The sequence below is a fragment of the Oryctolagus cuniculus genome, chromosome 4 (genome assembly GCF_964237555.1).
Source record: "Oryctolagus cuniculus chromosome 4, mOryCun1.1, whole genome shotgun sequence".
Lineage (NCBI taxonomy): Eukaryota > Metazoa > Chordata > Mammalia > Lagomorpha > Leporidae > Oryctolagus > Oryctolagus cuniculus.
Genome location: NC_091435.1, coordinates 46046931 through 46072954, shown reverse-complemented (window position 1 = coordinate 46072954; position 26024 = coordinate 46046931). Strand labels below are relative to the sequence as shown.

The window sequence follows — 26024 nt, the reverse complement described above, 5'->3', positions numbered from 1 at the left end:
GAACAAGAAAGTACCATGGCTCGCTTAGTTTGTAACCCATGACAAAAAAATTCAATATATATGGTGACACAGTAAGGTGTATTACAACCTTCAAGAGCTGGGGAAATGTTTCCAGCACCTAACAAATCAGAGAGATACCAATGATGATTTTCTTGAAACATTTTTTACTACTATATCATAATGAAAGAGTAGCACTTTTTAAATTTTTCATCCATGATTCCTTGAGTACTTCCAGGAATATTTCTCCCCTTTGCACCACTTGCCAAAAAAATCACTTTATAATCATTTGAGGTTTTTTTTGTTTTTGTTTTTATTTTTAATTTCAACCTGTCTTACAGTAAAAACTGAAGGCGAGGTGCAAATCCCAGCTTGTCCAAACCACAACCTATCTCTGTAAGCATTTATTTAGAGTCTACTAACAAGAGCCAAGGAAAGACGTGATAGGGACAGTCAGCCCAACATTACACCATGTCTTCTGTTTTACTTTTCCTTGTGGTAAAAGACACAAACACCTTTCTCATAAAGAAGTGTTCCTTCCTCTCTCTTTTCACCCACACAAGTAACTGCCAAGAAATTTTAATTCATATTTCCTTCTAAAAGCGGGAAGATAAATTGGAGTCTTTATTCTCAACATCACTAGGCATGTATATAATCCATGTGTTTAAGTTAACTGTCACCCACCCAAGTTCGTATTATACATTTTATGGATTATTCACAATTATGTCATTTACTAATAAATACAAGTTCATTAACATTAACCTCAGTATCTGTTTGGAAACCAAATCTCTAAAAAGAAACCATCTTTGACTGAGAATTAGACTAATTCACTGCTTCCCTTCTTGGCAAACAGACTTACTACAGCAGAATCTTATAAATCAGTAGATAAAATTCAAGGTAACACAGAAAATTCTTTTATTTCATCTAAAAGTTTAAATATAAAAAGATCCTCAAAAAGCTCACCTGCGGCCGGCACCATGGCTCACTGGCTCACTAGGCTAATCCTCCGCCTTGCGGCGCCGGCACACCGGGTTCTAGTCCCGGTCAGGGCGCCGGATTGTGTCCCGGTTGCCCCTCTTCCAGGCCAGCTCTTTGCTGTGGCCAGGGAGTGCAGTGGAGGATGGCCCAGGTCCTTGGGCCCTGCACCCCATGGGAGACCAGGATAAGCTCCTGGCTCCTGCGTGGTGCACCGGCCGCAGCGACCATTGGAGGGTGAACCAATGGCAAAGGAAGACCTTTCTGTCTGTCTGTCTCTCTCTCTCTCACTGTCCACTCTGCCTGTCAAAAAAAAAAAAAAAAAAAAAAAAAAGCTCACCTGCAAGGCAGAACCAGGAACCCTCAGATTAGACCTATTGATCATCTACAGTACTATAAAATACCTACTGAAGTTGCAAGTAAAGGTTAGTGACATGAAAGTATGTCAGTATAACATTCATACTTTAGCAATATGAACAACAAACTATTTGGGTTCTTCCTCTTTAGCTTTATTTCCTGCATATTTTATAAAATAATCAACTTCATGTGTTCTAAAAATATTTTACTGTCACTGTTCAGACACTATTTTTCACAAGCTAAATTTGTTTATATGTTCTTAAAATTAATTTCAAGCCAAAACAGAATAAGGGTAGTTAAAATTTCTCTAAAAATATTCTGAAGCATAAATAAATTTCAAATTCTTCAGCAATAAAAGAATATTTAACAAAATCAACAAAATATAACAAAAATTAACAAAATGTAAATTAACAAAAATGTAACCAAGTTACTTGTTAATGTTATAAAAAGAAAAAAATAGATTTTTCTGCCCCTTGAATATATTGAAAACATTATGTATCCTAATTTTCTGAAGCTTAAAATTCCTGTAGATACAAAATCTACCAATAGTATTGTTTCAAGATGTAAAAAGCAGTTAGAACAACAAGCACTCTGAAAACAAGACATGGAATCTTTACTCCAGTGAATGATAATTATGAAAATAAAAATACATTTTGAAAAAAGTCCCTAAATAGAGCCAGGCCAAAGAAATAAACACACACTTTTTAACTTGACAAGTTCAACCTCCTAACCTTCTTATCTCATAGTAGGGAAATCAAGACAATTTAAACTGGAGCATTAGAAATTTACATGAAAATGTCAACTCCATCCTTTTTTGTTTCAGTGCTTGGAGGAGCATAAAGTCAACTGTCAGCAAATGTGATGCCCATTTTTTTAAAATTTTACTGCATCCTTGCTACCAGAATGAAATTAACACCTAACTGATCCAAGCCCTTCGCATAGTTACTCATTTAACAACTGGGACGATTTGCCAGAAGAGGGAACCGAGGCACGGAGAGGTTAAATACTTTGTCCAAAATAACACAGCTGAACAGTGCTGGTGCCAGGGTCTGCACCCCACCATATCCAGCTAACAAATCTTCAAAGTGGTAGGAGGGAGAAGTAAAATTTTTTTTTCCTAGCAAGAGTGTGGCGAATGAGAACAAAACGTTTAGATGATAAATGCAGACTACAATAACTTTACCCCTAAACAAGTACTTGGGTGCTATAATATTTTATTACAAACACAACTACATCAAATCCAGTGGCGGTCAACTGAGTAAAGGCAACAATTTACTGTCAGTGTCCCATACTGAATTTTATAGGTTAAATAAAATACATTGTAATTTAAAGACGGGGGGGGGGGGGTGTAACCAGAGCAATAGTTCAAGAAAAGAGTGTGCGTGTTTAGGGACGGGGGTAAGAAACTGAAAGATGACAATCACGCTGCCTTAAGGCCGCCCTTGCCACTCCCCCCTCCCGAAAAAAAAAGTAAATTATGGAGGGTCAGTGCCTAAGCCAACTGGAGAAATGGCCCGGCGGGATCTCGAAAGGGGATGACAGGAGACCCTCTCAGAGGGGGAGGGGTGGCGATGACAGAGAGGCAGCGGTGGAGACGGCGTGCCTCCGGTCCCCGGAAAAAGGGGAGAACGCGGGGGACAAGGGTGGAGAGCCAAGGCAGAAAACGTTAGCCCAGGCTCCCAGTGAAGTGAGCAGGCAAAGAGTAGGAGGGACCCTCCGGCAGGAAGGGGTCTGTCTGGGGCAGGGGAGGCATGCCAGCGCAGAGCTTTCCGGCCAGCTGACCCTCCTGCTCTCCTGCCCCCCACCCCCACCCCACCCCCGACCAACTCTCACTTTCTTAGCAACCCTCAGCCCGCGGGTCACCCTCGTCCTGCTCCCTGTCCCCCCACCCCCTCCGCCCCCAACCAAGCCCGATAGGTAGATCGGAGGGCATTACCCTCACCCTCCTTGTTGGGCCGGAGAAGCAAGCACCGGGCACTGCTCAGATCGGTGGACGAGAAGGCCAGGAGACGCAAAGAGGCCTAGGACCCGGGTGACAAGTCGTGGCGGCCGACGGGCGCCTCACCTGACAGAAGCGTCGGCAGTAATCCCGACTGCTGATCCCGACACCGCCGCCACCGCCGCAGCTGCCGCCGCCAGCGCCGCCTCTGCCATCGCCCGCAGATCTAAGCCCCACGGGGCCCGGCGGGGACTCCACAATGGCTACGAGCTCTTCTCCGAGGCGTTCGGCCTCTTGATCGCTCTCTTCCTCCGCCATGAGGCTCTCGCCGCCCAGCGCGTACCAGCCCCTGCGCCGCCGCCGCTGTAGCTGCCTCGGCTAACCTCCTCCTCCTCTAGTTCCCTCCCCCTTCCCTCCGCCCCAGCCGGACAGGGGCCACTTGGTTGGGCTCTACTTCCGGCTCCGCCCACCCACGCCCCCAGTCTTCATTGGAGAAATACAGTCGCCAATCATGCTAATACCCGCCTTTCCACCTCTATTGGTCAAGTAAACTGTCTGTTTGACAGACCCGCCGTCTGTTGGTCAATGTTGCTCGGCGGTTGTTGGGGACCGCCTACGGGCTCTGCCATAGGCGGTGCAGGACGACGGGGCGCGGCGGGGGACACGGCGGCCGCCGCGGGGCTCGATCGGGCAACGGCGGCGGCGGCGGCGGCGGCGGCGGCGGCGGCGGCGACGGCGGCGGCGGCGGCAGCAGCAGCAGCAGCAGCAGCAGCGACGACGGGTCTTCCTCCTCCTCCAGCCCCTTGCCCTCTTTTCCTTTCTCCTTTCCGGCCGGATCTCGTCCACTTCCCCTAACAGCGGCCCCAATCCTACGGTACCGAGGCGCTAGGGAGGCCGAGGGTGGGCCCGGCCGTTGGTGCGGGCTGTGGGCCCGGGGCCTTCCGTCCCGAAGTGGGAGCCGGGGGCGGGGCCGGGGCGCCGTTGTCGGCGGGAGGAAGAGGGAGGAGACGGGAAGCCTGACAGCGGCCGCCTCCGTCAGGCGCCTGCCGCCTCCTCCCCTGAGACCGCCGCCAACTCGCCGTCGAGTTCCCGGGCCCACGGCTGGCAGCTGGGACTCGGCCCTGCCCTGCTGGCGGGGTCGGGGCGGTGGGGCGCCGGCGTGCGGCGCTCGGCGCGGGAGGAGGGAGTCTAGACGCCAGAGCGTCCCGCGCCGGGCCTCGCCCTCGTCCCTCGCGCCGAACCCCGGGGCCTGGGCAGCGGGAGGAGGTGCAGAGCCGGGCTGAGGGTCGGGAAGCAGGCGTGCGGGTGAACGTTGGGACCGGGTTTATGGTGCGGAGTTACCTGAAGAGAGCACTTTTTGGAGACACACCTGCGTGGTGACTGGTGTTGACGTACTTGTTGGTCTTTTCATCCACCCTTCTTTCCCTCCTCCTCCATTTTTTCCTTCCATTTGCTTTTCCTGTTCTGCAGTAAAGGCATGACTTCCTGGCACCTCAGGGAAAACAGGGTACAAGCCCAGAAACTATTTCCCCACCACCACTTGTTGAAAAACTGACCTGAAGGCGTCTCCGCGTTTGATCAAACGGGAAAGTGCCAGGATTTGATGCGTCTCTGGCTTTGTGCTGGAGACCATTCCCTGCTGAGTATCAAGACGAAAAAAACTGGAAACTAATCCGGTAAACATTTAAACTTGAAAACTTTTGACGAGTTCTGTTTGGTCTGGTGAATTATTTGCTGCTTTTGTCGGCTAGCTACTTGTTAACTTCCTGGGTTGTTTATAAAATATTTTCTATAGAAAACACGTCTCTTGTTCGGGTTCGTAAAGTCGAGCATCCTCTACTGGGTGGATATTTGCCTCTGCAGTACCACAAATAGAGTTTTTGAAAGTTACAAGACATTGGAGAGCCTGGACCTTTCACATTAGCACAAGTCACTGAGTGTTTTAAGCTGCAAAGAATTATGGGACTTGTTTATTGTGTTAAAATTTGAAATCAAATATTTTAGGTAGAGTAAGGTTTAGGCACTATTGAGTGTGTGTGTTTAATGTTTTTAGTAATTACCTTAGAACTATTCATCATAATTGAGACTGATTTGCTGGAGTATATAATACTTACCCATTAACTTAAAGTGCAAATGTGTAATAATTCCCTAAGTATTAGCAAGAATCACACTGCCATTGCAAACCTATTGCCCAACAATATTTGGCAAATGAAAGCCATAAAATTGAAAAAAAAATTGTGACAGGGAAAAAATGGAACTAAGTCTACTAAAACTTCAGCTTTATCAAGTAGTTTCCAGAATATTTGTGAAATGTTAAGTATCTAAGAAGGGTCCATGGGTGTTAACACATTTGAAAATTTAAGGTTCTTTTGAGTTAAATTTTATATTACCCAGCTATTCTCTACTGTGAATTAATGGAATACTCTATTGTTTCTGATACAAAACAGTTCTTCACAGCTTACCTAGTAATGAGTTTTTTCTAACATTTACACAGAACGTAATTTCATCTTGAATTCTAACAAATACATTTTTAAAGATTTTTTTTTTTTTTTTTTTTTTTTTTGAAACAGCACAGAGAGGGAGAGGCAGAGAAACATCAGGATCTTCATCTGCTGGTTCACTCCCCAGGTGGCCACAATGCTCAGGGCTGAACCAGGCCAAAGCCAGGAGCTTTTTCCAGGTCTCCCACGGTGTAGCAGGGCCCCATGCATGCCCTTAGGCCATCTTTCCTGCTTTTCCCAAGCCATTAGCAGATAGCTGGATGAGAAGTGGAGAAGCAGCCAGTACATGAACCAGAACCCATAGGAGTTGCTGGCATTGCAGATGACCCCTAACAAATATGTTTTAATATCTTAAGTTGTTGGTATTTACAGAATTTAGACCAAAGGCATGGCCCCAAGGAACAATTAAAGACTTACAGGGGCTGGTGCTGTGGTGCAGCAGGTTAACGCCCTAGCCTGAAGCGCCCGCATCCCATTTGGACGCCAGTTCTAGTTCCGGCTGCTCCACTTCCGATCCAGCTCTCTGCTGTGGCCTGGGAAAACAGTGGAAGATGGCCCAAGTCCTTGGTCCCCTGCACTCCCATGGGAGACCTGGGGGAAGCTCCTGGCTTTGGATCAGCGCAGCTCCAGCCATTGCGGCCAATTGGAGAGTAAACCAGTGGCTGGAAGACACTCTCTCTGTCTCTCTCTCTCTCTCTGTGTCTCTCTCTCTCTCTCTCTTTCTCTCTCTCTCTACTTTTCCTCTCTCTGTGTAACTCTGACTTTCAAATAAAGAAATAAAAATCTTTAAAAAAAAAAAAAGACTAATCATTTGTCACTGAACGCAGTGTGGTAATTGTCTCAAGTTTCCAGTGTCTGTAATGTTAAAATTTTGACAGAAAGTCCAGTGACCATAAAAGTTTATTATTAGGATATACTCATAAATTATTAAGGTGTTTCTAAGTAAGTAAATATTTGTACAAAGAATGAAAATACTTACTTTTTCCATTAACAAGTATTGATTGAAAGCTATCATATTACAAGTCACTATGTTGAGGTTTTGATTTGGTCTAATGTACTAGTTAATAAGTGAAATAAATATAAGTATTAGTCTTTAATGGAAAAGAAAAAATATTAAAGTGCTTTCCTGTATTACTGCCTTTTAGAAAACTTAGGAGAGGTATGCATGCATTAAAAAATAACATGGGCTCTGTATTTTGGCTTTAATTTTTAATGTCAAATGCATTTGATCTATGTTGTTTCTTAGTTTTTAGTTTTTTCCTCCTCAGAACAATTTTGGAAATTATATTCATCTTAATATAGAATTATCCCAGTTTAATGACCTGCCTATTAGAAGTAACTTTGTTACCAATTGAGTCCTAAACTCAGTTGCCCCAGAATTGAAATTTTTCAGTTACCCCATAAAGAACCTCTCTTAAACTGGAATACATTATCTACATTGTATGAGACTTAACATGTTTGGTACTCTAAAATATGGGCCTGTGATTAGGTTTTTCTTAAAAGATGTGTGAGATAGTTGCAGGTTTTTTGCCATAGTCGCAATTTACTGAATTTAATTGAAGAGAAATCAAGGAATGGACCCATTGTTAATAGTAACTTGCTCTAGTTTTGCTTTCCTTTACATATTTTAGCTAAGTTGGGATTCATGGATTCTTTAATCTTTGAGTGTTTATACTCTGCCTTTTATTTGTGTAATCATTTCCAGAATGAACTTGTCTTTCTTATCTTTGTTTCTCTTTTGAAAGAACCGAATTCAAAGTAAAAATGGAAAGATTTGTAGTAACAGCACCACCTGCTCGGAACCGTTCTAAGACTGCTTTGTATGTGACTCCCCTGGATCGAGTCACCGAGTTTGGAGGGGAGCTGCATGAAGATGGAGGAAAGCTCTTCTGCACTTCTTGCAATGTGGTTCTGAATCATGTTCGCAAGTCTGCCATTAGTGACCACCTCAAGTCAAAGACTCATACCAAGAGGAAGGCAGAATTTGAAGAGCAAAATGTGAGAAAGAAGCAGAGGCCCCTAACTGCATCTCTTCAGTGCAACAGTACTGCGCAAACAGAGAAAGTCAGTGTTATCCAGGACTTTGTGAAAATGTGCCTGGAAGCCAACATCCCACTCGAGAAGGCTGATCACCCAGCGGTCCGTGCTTTCCTGTCTCGCCATGTGAAGAATGGAGGCTCCATACCTAAGTCAGACCAACTGAGGAGAGCGTATCTGCCTGATGGATATGAAAATGAAAATCAGCTCCTCAACTCCCAAGATTGTTGACAAGGAGGTTCCACCATTGTGATCAAGATAAATAATGTGGAGTATTAAAGTTATGTGTTGATTGTGTGGTTCATTTTTATATTTATTTCATTTAAAATCATGTGATGCAGAATAGTTTTGCAATGTGTATATAGTTGCAGGCAAAAAAAATCTCACTGCAAAACTTCTTAATTTTAGTCACCGATGGTATAAAGCAAAACTTAGGTTTAGAGTGTGCTAGGATTCCTGAAACCTGATGGTTATCTTTAAAATTGATGGTTTTTCTCCTGAAATGTTTGTGCATGGAAGAGCTGCCCTGCTTTTTTACCCTATTGCCATATATGATTATTCCTTGTGAGATTACTTAATTACTTGGATTGAAGACTAGTGTAGGAAATTGAAGCTGCTGCCAGGCAACACCACACAGAGTAACGTAAAGGAATTATTTCTGATTAAAGGATCCTCTTCAAACAGGAAGGGGTGATGGGAAACTTCTTTATTTTCAGCTCCCTAGCAGAAATAATTTTATTTCAGCTATATTTTATTTGTACATGAAGTGGTTACCTTAAGTAGCCTTCAGTTCCCCCACTGCCTTTTTAAATGCTTAATGTATTTAGTAGCAGCTTCAAGTGACCAAAAGACTAAAATCTTTGTTTTAATGTCCGTGCCAAAAGCCATGGGGAATTTTGCAGTGACAAGATTTTAGTCTCTCACTATGAACACATTTTTGAACCATAGTTTTCATTTTGAGCATCATCTTGAATTTGCAGACTTTTCTTTATATGTTAGTGTTAAAGACTTTGGCATTTTAATTTAATGAGGTAGATAATTTATGGTCAAGTTTCCTTTTTACAGAGAATTACTACTTTCTGGATGATCAGTCCAATCATATGGAAATTACTTTCTAAACATTAAGTTTTCCATTAAGATTTTCTAAGAGTTTATTTAGGTATGTAGATTAGACAAGTTTACTTCCACTTTTATCTGTTTTGCCTCTGGTGGTGCAAGGTTTTTAAGCATGGCTGGTAAAGAATTACCTAGAAATTCTGGTAAGATTTTGTAGTGGCAATCTGGCAGTATCCTTGCATAGCTATTTGGGTAAGGACATAAGTCAGTTCTGTTAAAGGTCAACCATGTTCAGGAAATGATCTCTGTCTGAACCTCAAACTGTAAGATTATCAGAGTAGCTTAGCCCAGCTAAATATTCATCAGAAATCTAAATTATATTTTTTAAAAATGTAACGGCTAAAAACTTGAACTAGAGCTTTAATTAAAAGTCTTAAATTCTTTGAAAACATTCAAGTTCAAAATGTTTATAAAATATATTTCTATTACAGAGCACTGAGAAATGATGCCATATGTGACTTGGAGTTATCTGAGGTCATTTTACAGCAAATCTTCATTAAAAAAAAAAAGCCAAAGTGAATAAGAAAAAGGTTAGATTTTGTATTTTTCAGAAACAACTTTTCAAGTTTCTTTTTACAGACTTAAGTTTCTAACTCAGGTTGTCAGAGTGGCCATCTGATTTTAGATTTTGATTTATTTTCATTTAAAAAAGTAAGCCTGCCACAAAAAATCATTTGACAAAATTTAAACTATACCAATTTTTTTCATGTTTGGTTATGTTAAAGTAGCACAGTAAATGCCTACAGTAGTGCTCTCATTAGTAAAGCACATGCATAGGGAGACCAGAAGCAAAGTATAACCAAATGTGTTTCGCTTTTACTTCCTCTAGAAAGGAATTTGCAGGCAACCATGTTTAATTGAATTGTCTAAGGTGGTAGATGATCTAAGCAGCTAGGGAAATAATTGAATTTTATAGCATTTTCAGAATACAAAAATAAGGTTAGCTATACAATCATTCTAATTCTTTCAAATTTCAGGATTCAGACTGCTCTTACTATTTTGGTATATGCTAACCACAAATGTGTAGTGGCGGAACAGCTTTTAGTAGTCCTGAACAGTAAACTGGATGATGGTGCACTAGAGAAACATCCATAATTTGCATTTGAGTTCTAATAGTTTATACAGATGTAGTCCTTTAGGTCTTGTATATCTTAATGCGTTTTTCCAGGCTCCTAAATATCCCCACATTCACTGTATCTTGGGGCATAGTCCATTTTACTCTTAGGATTATATCATGTCCTTAGAAGTGTCTAACATCTTGTGGGGGTTAATATTAATGTTTCTTTACTGATTATGAGACTTGTTCCCTCAAACTGGTTAGCATTGTCTCGTTGTTAAATAAAGGCAGAATGATTGTTTTGGCCTGCTCAAACTGATACAAGTCCATGAAACTGATTGGCATATGTTAAATAATAAATGAGAATGTCTGAGGCATATGCTGCTTTGGAGGTATAGTGAACGTGTGTACAGAAGCTTTCAGTCTTAACTATATAGTGTTAGTGTGATGCTATACTATTGGAAAAATAGCAACTTTTTTTCTATTTTATAAGTTGTACGCATAAACATAAGCTTTGTAATGTTTGATTTATAAACTGCCTTCTTCAATACATGCTTACCTGTTAATAGTGTTTTCTCCAAGTTTGATAGTATGTCTTCCAGAAGTTCATATATGCTTACAGTAAATAGTTCCTAGCTTGTTGAAATGTTAAATTTCTTGTTGGTTTCTTTTTTTATTTTTTGGGCATATAGCAAGCTTGAAGGACATTGTAATCATTTTGTACAGGGTGAAAATTTAGAAAGATTGTGTATGAGAGCCTATATAGTTATTTTATCCATTATCATCTTTGATTAAGATTTCTTTCATGTTTTGTTTTTAATAAAACAAATGCTATTTCCAGTTAATGCATTTGGCCCTACTGAAATTTCTGGGACCAGAAAACTATGAAGAAACAGTTCTGCATAACTAATTAAGTATCAGCTTGGGATTATTGTGAAGTATTAATTGCTTAAAAACTATTGTATATACAGTTGGCAAGGTCTCCAAGCTGAAAGTTTATTTTGTCTGAAAGAATTTGTATGTGAATGTTAATGAAAAACATATAAGCAAAATAAAATTTAAGGTGGTCCAAAACAAAAGCCACAAACAATTCCTCATTTGGTGCTTAGTCTTCGTAAGGGCTCTCCATGGTTTGACTTGGCCCAACTGCCTTTAAATGAGAACAGAGTCACCTTAAAACATGTTAATTTGATTCATTTACAAGAGAGATTAGTTCAATAATTTCATTGCAAATCTTAGTCTAAAGTAAATTCTTCAGCTTCTGATCAGCACTGAATAAATGTGAATAGTGAAGTGGCTATCCTGAACCTTGGTTTATCTCAACCCATATCACCATAGATCTCAGAAGTAAATACAGTTCTTATCTAGTGGTATTCTACTTGTATCCAGAATACTGTATTAATTAAAAGTTTACTATGTTCACTTTTGTATTCCCGTGCTTCTTTTTTTGCTCATGCATGTATCCTTAGTATAAATGTGTTGCTTTTAAAGTTGTCTGTGACTTTTAGAAATAAATTTCAAAAAAAAAAGTTTGAGAAGTGTTTGAAAGCACATTTTATTATTTTGTACATCAATGTCCAATACATTTTATAATTCCAAAAAAGCAACAGGATTTTACTGAGTTTTATTTTCTTACTAGTTATGTCCCCCTTTTGTAGTTCAGTCCTTATGTTTACTATAAAAGCATTCTGTTTAGTCAGATTCACATCATAGCTACATGTGATCCTTCCTAAAAATTGTAGAGGTAATATTTAAATTCAATCAGTGCTTTTTAATTGAGAACATTTTGTTTTCTACTAAGAAACATTTATGAAAGAAAAGGGTGTGACTTGCATCTGGTAGTCCGTTATTGAAAGATCTATATTCTCATTTGTCACTTGAGACCCCCCCAAAAAAATGCACGGACAGAAATTAAACTTTAGATTTTTTTAATTTACATACTTTTTAGGAAAAATATTTCTGTTATATTTTTGAGTGGGGGCAGGAGGTTGTGAAGAAAATGAATTACTTTTAAGGTTGATTTTTTTGAAAGCAGAGAGATCTTCCAATTGCTAGTTCACTCCTCAAATGGTCCCAATAGCTGGGGAACTCCCTCTGGACTCCCATGAGGGTAGCAGGAATTCAAGTACTGAAGCCATTACCCACTGCTTCCCAGGCACATCAGCAGGGAGCTAGATCCAAAACCAAGTAGTCAGAACTCAAATCCAGCATGCTAATAACAGTATGCAGGAAGGCAGGTCATGTAGCAAGTAGGGACTTAACTGCTGCTCCATAGCACCAGCCTATATTTTGTTTTTAAGGTTAGTTGATTGGCTTATTTATTTATTTACTTATTTTATTTAAAAGGCAAAGAAAAATCTTTTAATTGGTTCACTCCTCCAGTACATGCAATAACCCAGACTGGGCCAGGCCAAAGCCAGGAGACAGGAACATGATCTGGGTCTCATGTGGGTAGGAGGAACCCAAGTACTTGGGCCATCATCTGCTATCTTTCAGGCAAGTTGGCAGGAAGGTGGGTCAGAAATGCAGATGGGGCCTGATCTCATGCTGTCTGGAGTGGGATGGGGGTGTGCCAAGTGGTAAGTTAAACTACTTTGGGCCACAAAGGTTGCCCCACTGCTCACTTCTATTTGACATATTAAAAATCATTCACTAAGATGAATGTCATGGTATCAAGTAATTGTTCATAATATAATTTCTTTATACCAGTTCAGTTTTTATACCAGAAATCCAGTTGTCAGATTAGGATTGGCACCCCATGTCTGATAATCATTTGTCAGCTAACCCTTTTCTCAAAGGTTGCTGTTTCAGAGCTTATATCTTTTGAATGTTCATTCCCTACTTATGGATGGCCTAGCATCTCCTTGCTTCCTGACACAGTAGTAGGGTCTTTGCTACTCAATGCAGTAGCAACATCAAGGTGCAGTCTTGCCCTGTACTAGCAGCCATCTGCTCCAATCTATCCTTCCTATCTGATTTCCTTCTTTCTCCTCTAATGCCCCTTCATCTCTTCCTCTTCTAGATTCTTAATGCTGCAGTTTTGACTATCAAAATATCAATTTCACTGTGAGATCACAAAAGTTGTAAGTATCAAAATTCGTGTCTGGAATTCTTGTAGTCAGTAGTCTGCATTTTTAAATCCACATTCCTATAAAATCAAACATTTTTTTTTATAATGCAATCTCCTGATTCTACTGGAATTTGCATCTAGTACCTTCACTGAGCCATACATGTCTTTAACTCTAGATGCTGCATTTCTATAGAAGTAAGCTTAACAATAACAATTTTCTGCCACTGTTGTAAGGCAATTAACCTTAAAGTCATTAGGTGAATTTTTTTAAAAGATTTATTTATTTGAACGGCAGAGTTATAGACAGAAGGAGGAGAGATAGAGAAGTCTTCCATCTGCTGGTTCACTCAGTGGCTGCAACGGCTGGAGTTGGACCTATCTGAAGCCAAGAGCCAGGAGTTTCTTCTGGGTATTCCATGTGGGAGCAGGGACTCAAGCAGTTGCATCATCTTCCTCTGCTTTTTTGGGCCATAGCAGAGAGCTGGATCGAAAGTGGTACAGCTGGGACACAAACTGGTGTCCTTAAGGAATGCTGGTGCCACAGGCAGAGGCTTAGCCTACTATGCCACAGTGTGGCCCCCATTAGGTGAATTTTAATGTATCTGTAGCATCGACTTTTTATCTGTTAACTAGTAGTAAGTGAAACAAATGCTGTAAATGTTTGATCAACTTGTTTTCTTAAGGCTATATAGCATATCAATCATCATGCTATATTTAAAAATGAAGTAACATAGATAAGTTTAAAATTATACTAATTTTGGTATCATTGGCTTCAGTATTCTTATTTGTTAATTTTGTCAAAACAACCTATGTACATAGTTGTTAAAAATCAAATCATATTAAATGATTTATAATAAGTAAGTCCCGCCTCACCCTTTCACCTTTCCCTGTCTTCCAATTCTCCTCACCAGAATCACCTATTTTAAATCCTTTTAGCTGTTTCTTCTGGTAGTTATTTTCATATTTCAGAATACGCTTATACTGCCATTTTTGATTTATCATGCTTTAAATGAAGATTTTGTTCTTTTCCATTATCATCCTATACTTTCCATCTCTATAGCATTTTTATGTAAAGTCAGCACACAGCATTTCAATTTGTAAAAATTGTATGGTTAGATTTTTTTTTTTTAAGATTTATTTATTTATTTGAAAGGCAGAGTTACAGAGAGAAAGGGAGAGACAGATCTTCAAAACACTGGTTTACTCTTGAAATGGCCACGATGGCCAGGGCTGGGCCAGGTAAAAGTCAGGAGCCAGGAGCTTCCTCCAGGTCTCCCAAGTGGGTATAGGGGCCCAAGCTCTTGGGACATCCTCTTCTGCTTTCCCAGGCACATTAGTAAGGAGCTGGATTGGAAGTGAAGCAGCCAGGACATGAACCATTGGCAATATGGGATGCTGGCATCACAGGTTGGCGGCTTTACCCACTATGACAACACTGGCCCAGTAAATAGATTTTTTAAAATATTTAATTATTTATTTGAAAGAGCAACAGAGAGAGATGGAGAGGGGGAAGGAATGAGAGAAAGAGCAATATTCCATCTGTTGATTCACTACCCAAATGCCTTCAACAGCCAAGGCTGGCACAGGCCAACGCCAAAAGCCCAAACTGTATCCATATCTCCCACAGGGCTGGCAGGGACCCAGATACTTGAGACATCGCCCACTGCCTTAGCAGGAGGCATTAGCAGGAAGCTGGGTCTGAAGCAGAGATGCAGGCATCCCATATGGTGGCTTAACCCACTGCACCAGAATGCCCATCCTGCTTTAATGCTTATGGCCCTTTAAATGATTGCTCAACATGGGAACCAAATACTGTACTATGATTATTGTCCTTCTCATACGATTTTCCTTTTTTTTTTTTTTTTGATACGCTGATTTTTTTGAGATTTTATTGATTTATTAGACAGGCAGAGTTAGACAGAGAGGGCGAAACAGAGAACGGTCTTCCATCTGCTGGTTCACTCCCTAAATGGCCACAACGGCTAGAACTGGGCAGATCCAAAGCCAGAAAGCAGGAACCTCTTCCAGGTCTCCCATATGGGTGCAGGGGCCCGGATACTTGGGCCATCTCCCACTACTTTCCTAGGCCATAGCAGAGAGTAGGATTGGAAGAGGAGCAGCAGGGACACAAACCCTGCGCCGATAATATGGCATGCCAACACCACAGGCAGAGGTTTAACCTACTATGCCACAGCTCCAGCCCCAGTCTTTTATTTTTTAAGTTTCAAAATAGTTCATAGATACACTTCTAAGAATATAATTCAGTTTTTCTTAATAGTGTTTATTTGCTTTGTGTTCGTTTTTGTTTCCAAGGTATATTGTACATACATAAAAATTTTTCCAAATAATATATATATATCAAGCTATCAATTCCATTTACAATTATTTTCTTGGCAAATTCCCTTTTAGCCTTATTTTCTCCTGCTCAAATCTGAACTTATTTTCTCTTTAGGTCCTAGAATGTCTCTTTACTCTGCTGCTCTTAGTATATCTTATATATATCTTATGCCTGTATATCTTATGCCTTAATCCATTGCTTGGTTTAAGCACATTCTCTAAAAGTTTCCTAAGAAAGAATGCAAGGAGTTTATTTCTTGATATCTTACAAGATTAAAAGTTCCTTTATCATTCCATCCTGATTAATTGAAAGTTTGGTTAAGTAGGTTGAAAATAATTTTCATTGGTACCACTATTATGTTGTAGTGGTTTTTTTTTTTTTTTTTTTTTTTTGACAGGCAGAGTGGATAGTGAGAGAGAGAGACAGAGAGAAAGGTCTTCCTTTGCCGTTGGTTCACCCTCCAATGGCCGCCGCGGCCGGCGCGCTGCGGCCGGCGCACCGCGCTGATCCGATGGCAGGAACCAGGAGCTAGGTGCTTTTCCTGGTCTCCCATGGGGTGCAGGGCCCAAGCACCTGGGCCATCCTCCACTGCACTCCCTGGCCACAGCAGAGGGCTGGCCTGGAAGAGGGGCAACCGGGACAGAATCCGGCGCCCCGACCGGGACTAGAACCCGGTGTGCCGGCGCCGCTAGGCGGAGGATTAGCCTAGTGAGCCGCGGCGCCGGCCTGTTGTAGTGGTTTAAGCAGCCACATACAACACTAACATCCCACATTGGTTCAAGACTCAGCTGCTCTGCTTCCAATCCAGCTTCCTGCTAATGCACCTAGGAAGGCAGTAGAAGATGATCTAAGTACTTGGGTCCCGGTCACCCATGTAGGAGACTAAAATGGTGTTCTTGACTCTTGGCTTTGGCCTGGCCCAGACCTGGCTGTTGAGGCCATTTAGGAGTGAACCAGCAGATGGAAGAAATCTCTCTCTCTCAACCTCTCTCTCTCCCTCCTCCTCCCACAACCCATTATTCTGCTTTCCAAATCAATCAATCAATCTTTTTTTTTAAAGGTTTATTTATTTTTATTTGAAAGTCAGTTACACAGTTGGGGGGTGGGGTTCCATCCCATGGTTCACTCCCCAATTGGCTGCAACAGCTGGAGCTGTGCTGATCCCAGTCCAGGAGCCAGGAGCTTCCTCCAGGTCTTCCATGTCGGTGCAGGGGACCAAGGACTTGGACCATCTTCTACTGCTTTCCCAGGCCATAGCAGAGAGCTGGATCAGAAGTGGAGCAGCCGGGTCTCGAACTGGCACCCATATGGGGTGTCAGTGCTTCAGGCCAGAGCCGTAACCTACTATACCACAGCACCAGCCCCAATCAATCAATCTTAAAAGAAGAATTTTCATGATAATTTTGAAGGAATTGTTCTATAAATACAAATCACAGTGCACTATTTGGCCTTTCAGTATCTAATGTTGAGTTATGAAATGTAGTGCTTTTCTCAGTCTTCTTCCTTAGTATGTAATGTAATTGTATATTTTCATATTATATTTATGATATAAATATTTACTGCCAAAAAAGCAATAAAGCAAAGAAACATCCCTATATTGGACCTAAAAAAAACAAGTTCAGATTAGAGTAAGAGGAAAGAGGACTGAGAAGGGAGGGCTTCAGAAAACTAAGGGGAACATGTATTATATTTATATCATCACATCAGATATCCTCATTAATTTTATGCAACTTTTGATTTCTAAGAGATCTTTGTTATTTTCTGAAGTTTTACTGCTCATAGCATCCCATTTTAGCTTTATGATTGTGGAATTTTCTTTCATCTCTGTGATTCCTAACTGCAAATTTAAAAAGCTTTCTTCTGTGTTGCCCCTGTTTCCTCTGGGCCCCCATCTCTGCTTGTTTCAGCCTGTCTCTTTCAGGTTGGAGACACCATTTAAAGATCTACTGATTCTTGGATACGTACTCATATTTAAGAACTAAATAACTAAATGGAATCCCTGTGTGCCTGGTGGGGGTGGTAACAGATAGAGCAAACACAATCTTTGAAGAAAGTCAAAAATAAATTTCTGAAAACATTTTATCTAAAGACTTTCAATTTGTTCAGCATCCCAGGAAGAGGGGTAACAAGGATGTATGTAATTATCCCCAATTATATTCTGAGAGAAAGATCAGCCAAGGTATTGGTATGAGTTGAAATGTGTGCCCCCTAAATTTATATGTTGAAATCTTAACCCTAGTATCTCAGAATGTGACCTTATTTGGAAACAGAGCTGTTGCATATACAATTAGATAAGAGGCCGACCCCTGGTACTATATGATTGGAGTCCTCATAAAAAGAGAAGAATTGGAAACAGACACACACACACACACACACAGAGAGAGAGAGAGAGAGAGAGAGCAAGAACCTCATGTAAAGATGAAAACAGAGATCAGAGTGATGCAGCAGAAGACAAGGAACATCAAAGATCTCCTGCAAACCACCTGAAGCTAGGAGACATGGAACAGATTCTACCTCACAGCCCTCAAAAGCATCAACTGAAACCTTGGTCCTAGACTTCTTTGTCACACAACTGAGAGTGCATTTCTGTGAAGACACCTAGTTTGTCAGGTATAATACTTTGTCACAAGAGAATGAGGAAATTATTACATATAGTTCAATGTATAATCATTGTTTTAATCCCTCATTAGTCCTTTACTTCCTCATTTTAACCCTCCATTCACCTGGCTCTCTGAATCCAGAATTTCTCAGCTTCTGATTCTTCTCAAGATGGACCCTCACCATTCTTTTTTTCTAGACCTCCAACTAGACTCAAGGCCTAGCATGCTCCTACAGATGAGACCATAAGTGTGACCCATGATTTGGAACACTCCACTCTGAATAATTAGTTAAGTTTTCTAAGTCATATAAGTAAGAAGCCTGAAAGCATACTTAAGAATGCATTCTAAAGGTTCCAGCATTCTGACATAACAGGTTAAGAGGCCACCTGTGATACCAGCATCCTATATTGGTGCTAGTTCAAGATTCATGTGCTCCATTTCTGATCCACCTCCCTGCCAATGGCTTATGAAAGCGGTGGAAGATGGCCCAAGTGCTTGGGCCCCTTTACCCACATGAGAGACCTGAGAAAAGCCCTGGATTCCTTGCTTCAGCCTGGCATAGCCCCACCTGTTGTGGACATTTGGGGAGTAACTAGCAGATCAAAGATATCTCTCTCCTTTCTCTGTAACTCTGCCTTTCAAATTAAAAAAAAAAAAAAATCTTTAAAAAAAGTATCCTAAGGGTGTAGGATAATGGTGGAAGAAACAATGTTGGATCAGACTAAATGAAGTGATAGGTTATTGTTGCAGCTGAGTTAGAGCTTGCAGAAGTCAAGTGCTCAAGGTAGTTTTAGTTCCGGTCCACCATACAGTGGGCCTCAAACCCATCCTGTGGTCATTTCTGCATTTCCATAATGCATACTTGGAATAGACACACTCAGTAGTTGACATAATTTCTGCATTGGTACTATGATCTATGGAGTGAGGGCTTTTATAGTGGTTATAATCAAATGAAATTACTGAAAATAGTAGTAAGCCAGGGAGAGCCTTGTGTTTTATATTATGTTAAACCACTGCCTGCAACACCAGCTTCCCATATAAATGCCAGTTTGAGTCCTAGTTGCTCTACTTCTGATCCAGCCTCCTGCTAATGCGCCTGGAAGAGCAGTGAAAGGTGTTCCAAGTGCCTGGGTCCCTGCCACCCACATGGGAGACCTGGAAGAAGCTCCTGGTTCCTGGCTTTGGCCTGGCCCATCCATGACCATTGCAGCCATTTGGAGAGTGAACCAGTAGACCAAAGATCGATCTCTCTCTCTCTCTCTCTCTCTCTCTCTTTCTAACTCTGCCTTTCAAATAAATAAAATAAATCTTTAAAAAAGAAAAAAAAAATAAAGTAATAAACCAAACACATTATCACATCCATGAAGGGACTGCAGAAACTAAGGCACACATTCAAGAACTGGAAATGCAGAAGTGATGGTTCCCACCAGATCTTCATTCAATTCGTCTGTTTGTCCTGTGCCGAAGAGAGATGAATGGCAGTGGATTATCATAAGTTTAACTAGGTGATGACTCTGGCAACTGCTAAACTAGGTATGGTTTCATTGATTTAGCAAACACACTCCTGGTATCTGGTCACTAGAAAAAGGCTTTTTTTCCCCATACCTATCAACGAAGACCATGAGAAGCAGTTTGCTCTTGGTTGACAAGCCTAACAATACACCTTCATGGTCCTACTTCAGGAGTCCATCAGCTTTCCAAAGCTGTGTCATAATTTTGTTCACAGGGACCTTGGTTGCTTTTTCCTTCCCTAGGTCATCACACTGATCCATTAAATTGATGATGTGCTGATTGAATCTAATGAGCAAAAGCAGTAACTACCCTAGACATATTGGGAAGATGAGGCATGCTGAGATATCCCTTTCTGTGAAAAAAAATTGTTCATCTAGCCTCTGCTATAAGCAAAAAAAAAAAAAAAAAAAGGCCATATTTCCAAATCCACAGTGGGTCTCAGTGGATTTGGAAAGCAATGTATATGTATACATTATTTGAATGTGTTATTCCAGACTGTTTACTGAATGATCAGAAATGCTGCTAGTTTTGGATAGGACCCTATCCAAAGGAGTCAATAAGATACATATGGCTACCTTGCAAGCTGATCTGCCACTTGGGTTGTCTTCCACTGTTTTCTGATGCTATTACAGATTTCCATAGACTAGCTAAATTATAAGCAATAGAAGTTTCTTTGTGTCACAGTTCTGGAGATTGGAAGTCCAAGTGCATGGTGCTGGCATCTGGCAAGGGTCTTCGTGCTTCATCATTTCCAAGTGGAAGGCAAAAGAATAATACAGCCTGTAAGACAGAAAGAGGAAGGAGGTCAAACTTATCCTTTTATCAGCATCCTGCTCCTGCAATAACCAACCCAATTTCATGAAAATAACATTAATCATTTCTTAAATGGCACACCTCTTAATACTGTCACAATAGCCATTAAATTTCAAGAAGAATTTTGGAAGGGGACATTCAAATAATAGCATGGGCTTCATGGTTCAGCATATCCAATGGTGCTTGATTAGTGAATAGTAGATAAGAATGCTGTTTAGAGTCTTTGGAAGGTGAGTCACAGAGCAAGCCCTTAGGACTAGAGCAAAACACTCTGATCCTCTTTAGATAACTACTATCTTTTGAAGAAACAGTTCTTGGTCTGCTTCTGAGACTTCATCTACTGCTTATCACGGGTCACCAAGTTACCAGATGATTTTAGGTGTCCATGAACTAGGTGTTATCTGACCTATTAAGCCATACTGTTGGGCATACACAGCAACTTTCCATCATCCAATGAGAGTGATATACATGAGATCAGGCTGAGCAGGACCTGAAGGCACACATAAATTACATGAATAAATGACTCAGATGCCCATGGTCTCTACTCATGCTAACTACATTCTCTTTTCCATTCTGCATAAATGGTCTCATGGGGAGTTCTCTATGATCCATTGGCAAAGGAAGAAAGATTTAGGCCTGATTTGCAAATGGCTTTGCCCAGTACGCAAGCACTACCCAAAAGTGGAGAGCTGCAGTGCTATAACCCCCTTTCTGGAAGTCTCTGAAGGAAGTGGTAAGGGGAAATCCTCTCAGTGGATAGAATGTTGAGCAATACATATAGTTGTTCAGTTTTCTTGTTAGTAGAAATGGCAAGATGTGTAATTAGATACAAATACATGAATTGTACCTATGGTTTGGTTGAATGGCTAGGAACTTGGAAGGAAAGTGATTATAACATTTTTGACAAAGAAATTGTGGGGAAAGGTATGTGGATACAAATGTCTGGGCAAAAGAGGAAATGTGAGGTGGGCTTTATGACATAGTAAATTAAGCTGCTGCTTAGGATACCCACATACCATATTGGAAGGCATGTTCAAGTCCCAAATCCTTGCCTTCTCTTTTTAAAATTTATTTATTTATGTATTTATTTGACAGGTAGAATTATAGACAGTGTGAGAGAAAGACAGAGAGAAAGGTCTTCCTTCTGTTGGTTCACTCATCAAATGGCTGCTATGGCTGGAGCTGCTCCAGTCCGAAGCCAGGAGCCAGGTGCTTCTTCCCATTTTCCCATGTGGGTGCAGGGACCCAAAGACTTGGGCCATCCTCCACTGCTTTACCGGGCCACAGCAGAGAGCTGGACTGGAAGAGGAGCAACCGGGACTACAACCTAGCACCCATATGGGATGCCAGCACCACAGGCAGAGGATTAACCAAGTGAGCCTTGGAGCCGGCCCTGATCCTTGCCTTCTTATCCAGCTTGTTACAAATCAAACTGGGAAGGCAGCATATCGTGGCCCGAGTACTTGGGTTACTGCCACTCATGTGGGAGACCAGGATGAAATTCTTGGCTCCTAACTTTAGTCTGGCACTGCCCCAGCTGTTGCAATCATTTGAGGAGTCAACTAGCAGTTGGAAGATCTCTCTCTGTCTCTTTCTCTCTTCCTCTCTCTCATTCCTTCAAATAAATAAATCATTAAAAAAAAAGAAAATAAAAAAGTGAAGATTCTTTTGTTTCATGGAGATTGACTCCACCAGAGGAGGATTTTTTTTTTAAAGATTTATTTATTTATTTATTTTGAACGTCAGAGTTACACAGAGAGAGAAGGAAAGGCAGAAAGAGAGAGGTCTTCCATCTACTGGTTCACCCCCCAATTGGCCGCAACAGCTGGAGCTGCACCCATCTGAAGCCAGGAGCTGGGAGCTTCCTCCGGGTCTCCCACATGGGTGTAGGAGCCCAAGGACTTGGACCATTTTCTACTGCTTTCCTAGGCCATAGCAGAGAGCTGGATTGGAAGTGGAGCAGCCAGGACTCAAACAGGCACCCATATGGGATGCTGGTACTGCAGGTGGTGGCTTTACCTGCTACACCACAGTGCCAGCCCCCAGAGGAGGATTTTAATAGACAAGTAGGATAATCTGTTCTTTTGATACCAAACACCTCTTTCCCCAGACACCCTTGTCTTTACCCAATGGGCTAATAACAAAGTGGCCATGGTATAAGGGATGGATGGTATTATGAGCTTGGCAACATGGGCTTCTACTCATTAAGGTTGACGTGGTTACAGCCACTATTGAGTGTGCCAAGTCTGCATAACAAAGACCAACACTGATTCCTTGATGTGGCACTATTTCCAGTGTGATCAGCCAACTACCTGGTGGCAGGTTGATTGCATGAAACCACTTCCATCACAAAAGGGGGGAACATTTTGTTTTTATTGAAATGGATACTCTGGATATGAACTTCCTTCCCTGCATGCAATCTTTCTTCCAAAACTACCATCTGGGAATTTACAGTCTGCCTTGTATACCGTCATGGTACTCCACACAGCATTGCTTCTGATTAAGGAACTCACTTCACAGCAAATGAACTGTGTTCCTGAATGCACTGGTCTTACCACGTTCTTAAGCAACTGGCCTGATAAAGCAGGGGAATGGCTTTTCCAAGACACAATTGTGGACAAGGAGGAGAGTTTTATGCATTGATTAAGACACTGGTTGGGATATCCAAATGCCATACTGGAGTGCCTGGGTTTCTGTCTTGGCTGTACTTTGATTCCAGCTTCCTGCTGATGTTTACCTTGGGAGGCAGCAGGTGATGGCCCAAATACTAGGGTTCCTATCATTCATATCATGTTGAGTTTGGGTCCCTAGCTTCAGCCTGGCCCAGCCCCATCTGTTGTGGGCATTTGGAGAATAGACCACTGGTTGGAAGATCTCTCTCCCTTTCTCTCTTTCCCCCCTCTCTACCTTTCAACCAAAGGAAATTAAAAACATCTAAAAGACAGAATGAAAGTACCTGCTAGATGGTAATATTCTGCAAGACTGGAGGAAGGCTCTCCAGAAGGCTGTGTATGCTCTGAATCAGCCTCCATTATATGGCACCCTTTCTCCCATTGCCAGGACTCATGCACGGTGGAATCAAGGGCTGAGAATGGAAGTAACACCATTAACCCACTAGCAAAATTTTTGTTCCCCCTTCTATCCCCTCAACCTTATATTCTGCTACCCTGGAATTCTTAGTTCCAAGAGAATAAATGCTTCCACCAAGAGACTTTACATTGAGCTGGAAGTCAAGACTGCCACCTGGGCACTTTGACCTCCTCATACTCTGAGTCAACATGCAAAGGGAGTTATTACACTAATTGGGGTGATTGATCCTGACCAGCAAGGAGAATAGGACCACTCAACAACGGAGCTGGAAAAGAGTATGTCTGGAACACAGAAGGCAAGGTGTCTGTTAGCATTACTGTGCTCTGCAATTAGGAGCAATGGAAAATTGCAACAACCCAATCAAGAAAGGACTGATAATAATCCAGATCCTTCAGGAATGAAAACATGAATCACCCTACTAAACAAAGAAACACAATCAACTGAGGTTCTTGATTGAAGCACACATACCATAGCTAATAGAACCCATTACAGAAAGGAGTGTAGTTGTGATGAATTGCTTCTACTTCTTTATTGTTGCACAGATGTTTTTGTGTATACACACATGTACATATAAACGTATGTTTATAAAAATAAATATATGTAAGAAAATATATTTTCTTCCCTCTGTTCTTCTAACATGTGTTGACTTTAGAGTATAGCATTTAAGTATTATTAATTATACATCACAGTATTTAAGTGACAGGATATCAAACTCAAGGACTGCACCTGCTATGGGGAAAGGGTTAGTGTGTTTTCAGTTGTACACATGATAGTTATATCATGTTAAGTTGAATTATGGTCTTGTTACTGTCTTTTTTAAAAAAACATTTTATTTATTTGAAAGTCAGAGTTAGAGAGAGAGAGAGAGAGAGAGTGAGTGAGGGAGAGACAGAGAGAGAAAGAGAGAGAGAGAATCTTCCATCCACTGGTTCACTCCCCAGATGGCCACAACAGCCAGGGCTGGGCCAGGCCAAAAGTCAGGAGCCAGGAGCTTCTTCCAGGTCTCCCATGTGGGTTTAGGAGACCGAGCACTTAGACCATCATCCTATGATTTTCTAGATACAATAGCAGGGATCTGGATCAGAAGTGGAGCAGCTGGGACTCGAACTGGCGCCAATATGGGATGCCAGCATCATAGATGGCAGCTTTACCTACTATGCATAGCAGCAGCCCCTTGTTACTATCTTTATTTGAAGATTAAGTATGGTTTAATGTGATGCATGTGGATGACAAGGTAGCAAGGGTTGAACTTGTAATAGTATTGCCTGTGAACTGACTAAGCCATGGGATGTCAAGATATTTGGTCACACGTTATTCTGAGTGTATCTGTAAGGATGTTTCTGGATGAGATTACATTTGAATCGATGCTCTGAGTAAAGCAGATGGCCCTCCATGATGTAGGTGAGTCACGACTAAAACCATGATTAATATATCTCTCAAGTAAAACCTTTCTTCTCTTGGAAGAGGAGAAGGTCTACCAGTCTCTTTCTCTCTCTCTCTCTCTCTCTCTCTCTCTCTCTGTGTGTGTGTGTGTGTGTGTGTAACCTTTCATCTGCATGTCTCTCAGGTACCTCCTCACCAAGCACTTCCATTCAAAGCAGAAGATTATGAGGAAAAGTATCCACAGAGTTGCAAGCAAAGCTTGGCAATCTATCAAGATAAATTTCCTAGGGCTGCTATGCTAATTACTACAAACTGCATAATTGAAAACAGCACAAATATATCCATCTAATGATCTTGAGGGTACAAGTTTGAAATAAAGATGTCAGCAGCAATGTGCTTCCTCTGAAATCAACAAAGAATCCTTCCTTGCCTTTTCCTAGCTTCTGGTGGTTTGCTGACAGTTTTTAAAGTTACTTGGCATTTTGCCTGTGTATCTATATTCAAATTTCCCACTTCTTATCAGGACACCAGTCATGTGGGATTTGGGGCACAACAATGAGCGAGTATATCTTAACTTGATTATATCTGCAAAGACTGTACAGATGATCCTCAGCTTGTCATGGGATTATGTCCTGATAAACCCATCAAAAAGTAGAAATTATCATGTTAGAAATACATTTAATACACCTAACCTACTAAACACCATAGTTCAGCATCACAGTACACTGATGTCTGGCCCTGCCCAGCATCATGAGAGAGTAGCCAACTGCATATATATTTCTGGCCAAGGAAAAGAATAAAGTTAAATAATCATAACTGTAAACATCCTAGGATGGAGGCCATATTTTCAAATCAAGTCATATTAACTGGTATTGGGGTTAGGAGTTTAACACATCTTTTGGGAAGACACAATTCAATCCATAATACCACCTTAATTTGTCAATTCAATGTATCAAAGTTTAATAGATATTTGACAGAACCAAAGACGTTAACAAAATGACCAAGATGATCAATTAGGTGATGTAAGAAGCCAAAAAAGAGCTTTGAAAAAATGAATTGACTATCATCAAAGAAGATATCATACAAGTGGAAACTATATCCACAAGACAAGAACAAGCTACAATTAAAAGATAACAAGCAGAGGAAAATATAGTTCTTATGAATTGAAAAAAAAGAACATTTAAATGAACTCAATACCAAGTGTTACATTTGAAAGATGGAGTTACAGAATCCTTCCTA

At 41.1% G+C, this 26024-nt stretch overlaps 2 protein-coding genes and 1 long non-coding RNA gene across 5 annotated transcripts in view; 2 read left to right on the top strand and 1 right to left on the bottom strand.

Moving 5' to 3' along the window:
• Positions 1 to 3677, bottom strand: part of ZNF654 (zinc finger protein 654) — a 108278-nt gene extending 104601 nt beyond the window's left edge. Inside the window, exon 1 of one of the 2 annotated variants that reach the window (XM_070071937.1) lies at positions 3395 to 3677. Coding sequence is in view for 1 of the 2 variants with exons in the window: in XM_008267096.4 (XP_008265318.1) it covers positions 3395 to 3586 (192 nt within the window). In the remaining variant the exon portion in view is untranslated. The remainder of the gene's footprint in view (positions 1 to 3394) is intronic. The other variant, XM_008267096.4, reaches the window with a different exon arrangement.
• Positions 3678 to 4001: 324 nt separating this feature from the next.
• On the top strand, positions 4002 to 11401 carry CGGBP1 (CGG triplet repeat binding protein 1). The gene is made up of 3 exons (XM_002716758.5): positions 4002 to 4142; positions 4739 to 4944; positions 7515 to 11401. Exon 3 carries the CDS (start codon positions 7534 to 7536, stop codon positions 8035 to 8037), a length of 504 nt encoding a protein of 167 aa, XP_002716804.1. The 5' UTR covers positions 4002 to 4142; positions 4739 to 4944; positions 7515 to 7533; the 3' UTR covers positions 8038 to 11401.
• Positions 11402 to 12999: 1598 nt separating this feature from the next.
• LOC103350576 (short coiled-coil protein B) overlaps positions 13000 to 26024 on the top strand; it is a 52277-nt gene continuing 39252 nt past the window's right edge. For both annotated transcript variants that reach the window (XR_011387806.1, XR_007908937.2), the window contains exon 1: positions 13000 to 13062. This is a non-coding gene — a long non-coding RNA (short coiled-coil protein B). The remainder of the gene's footprint in view (positions 13063 to 26024) is intronic.

Bases quoted from the DNA above. Each gene is read 5' to 3' on its own strand.
- CGGBP1 (XM_002716758.5), top strand. From the start codon at position 7,534: ATGGAAAGATTTGTAGTAACAGCACCACCTGCTCGGAACCGTTCTAAG.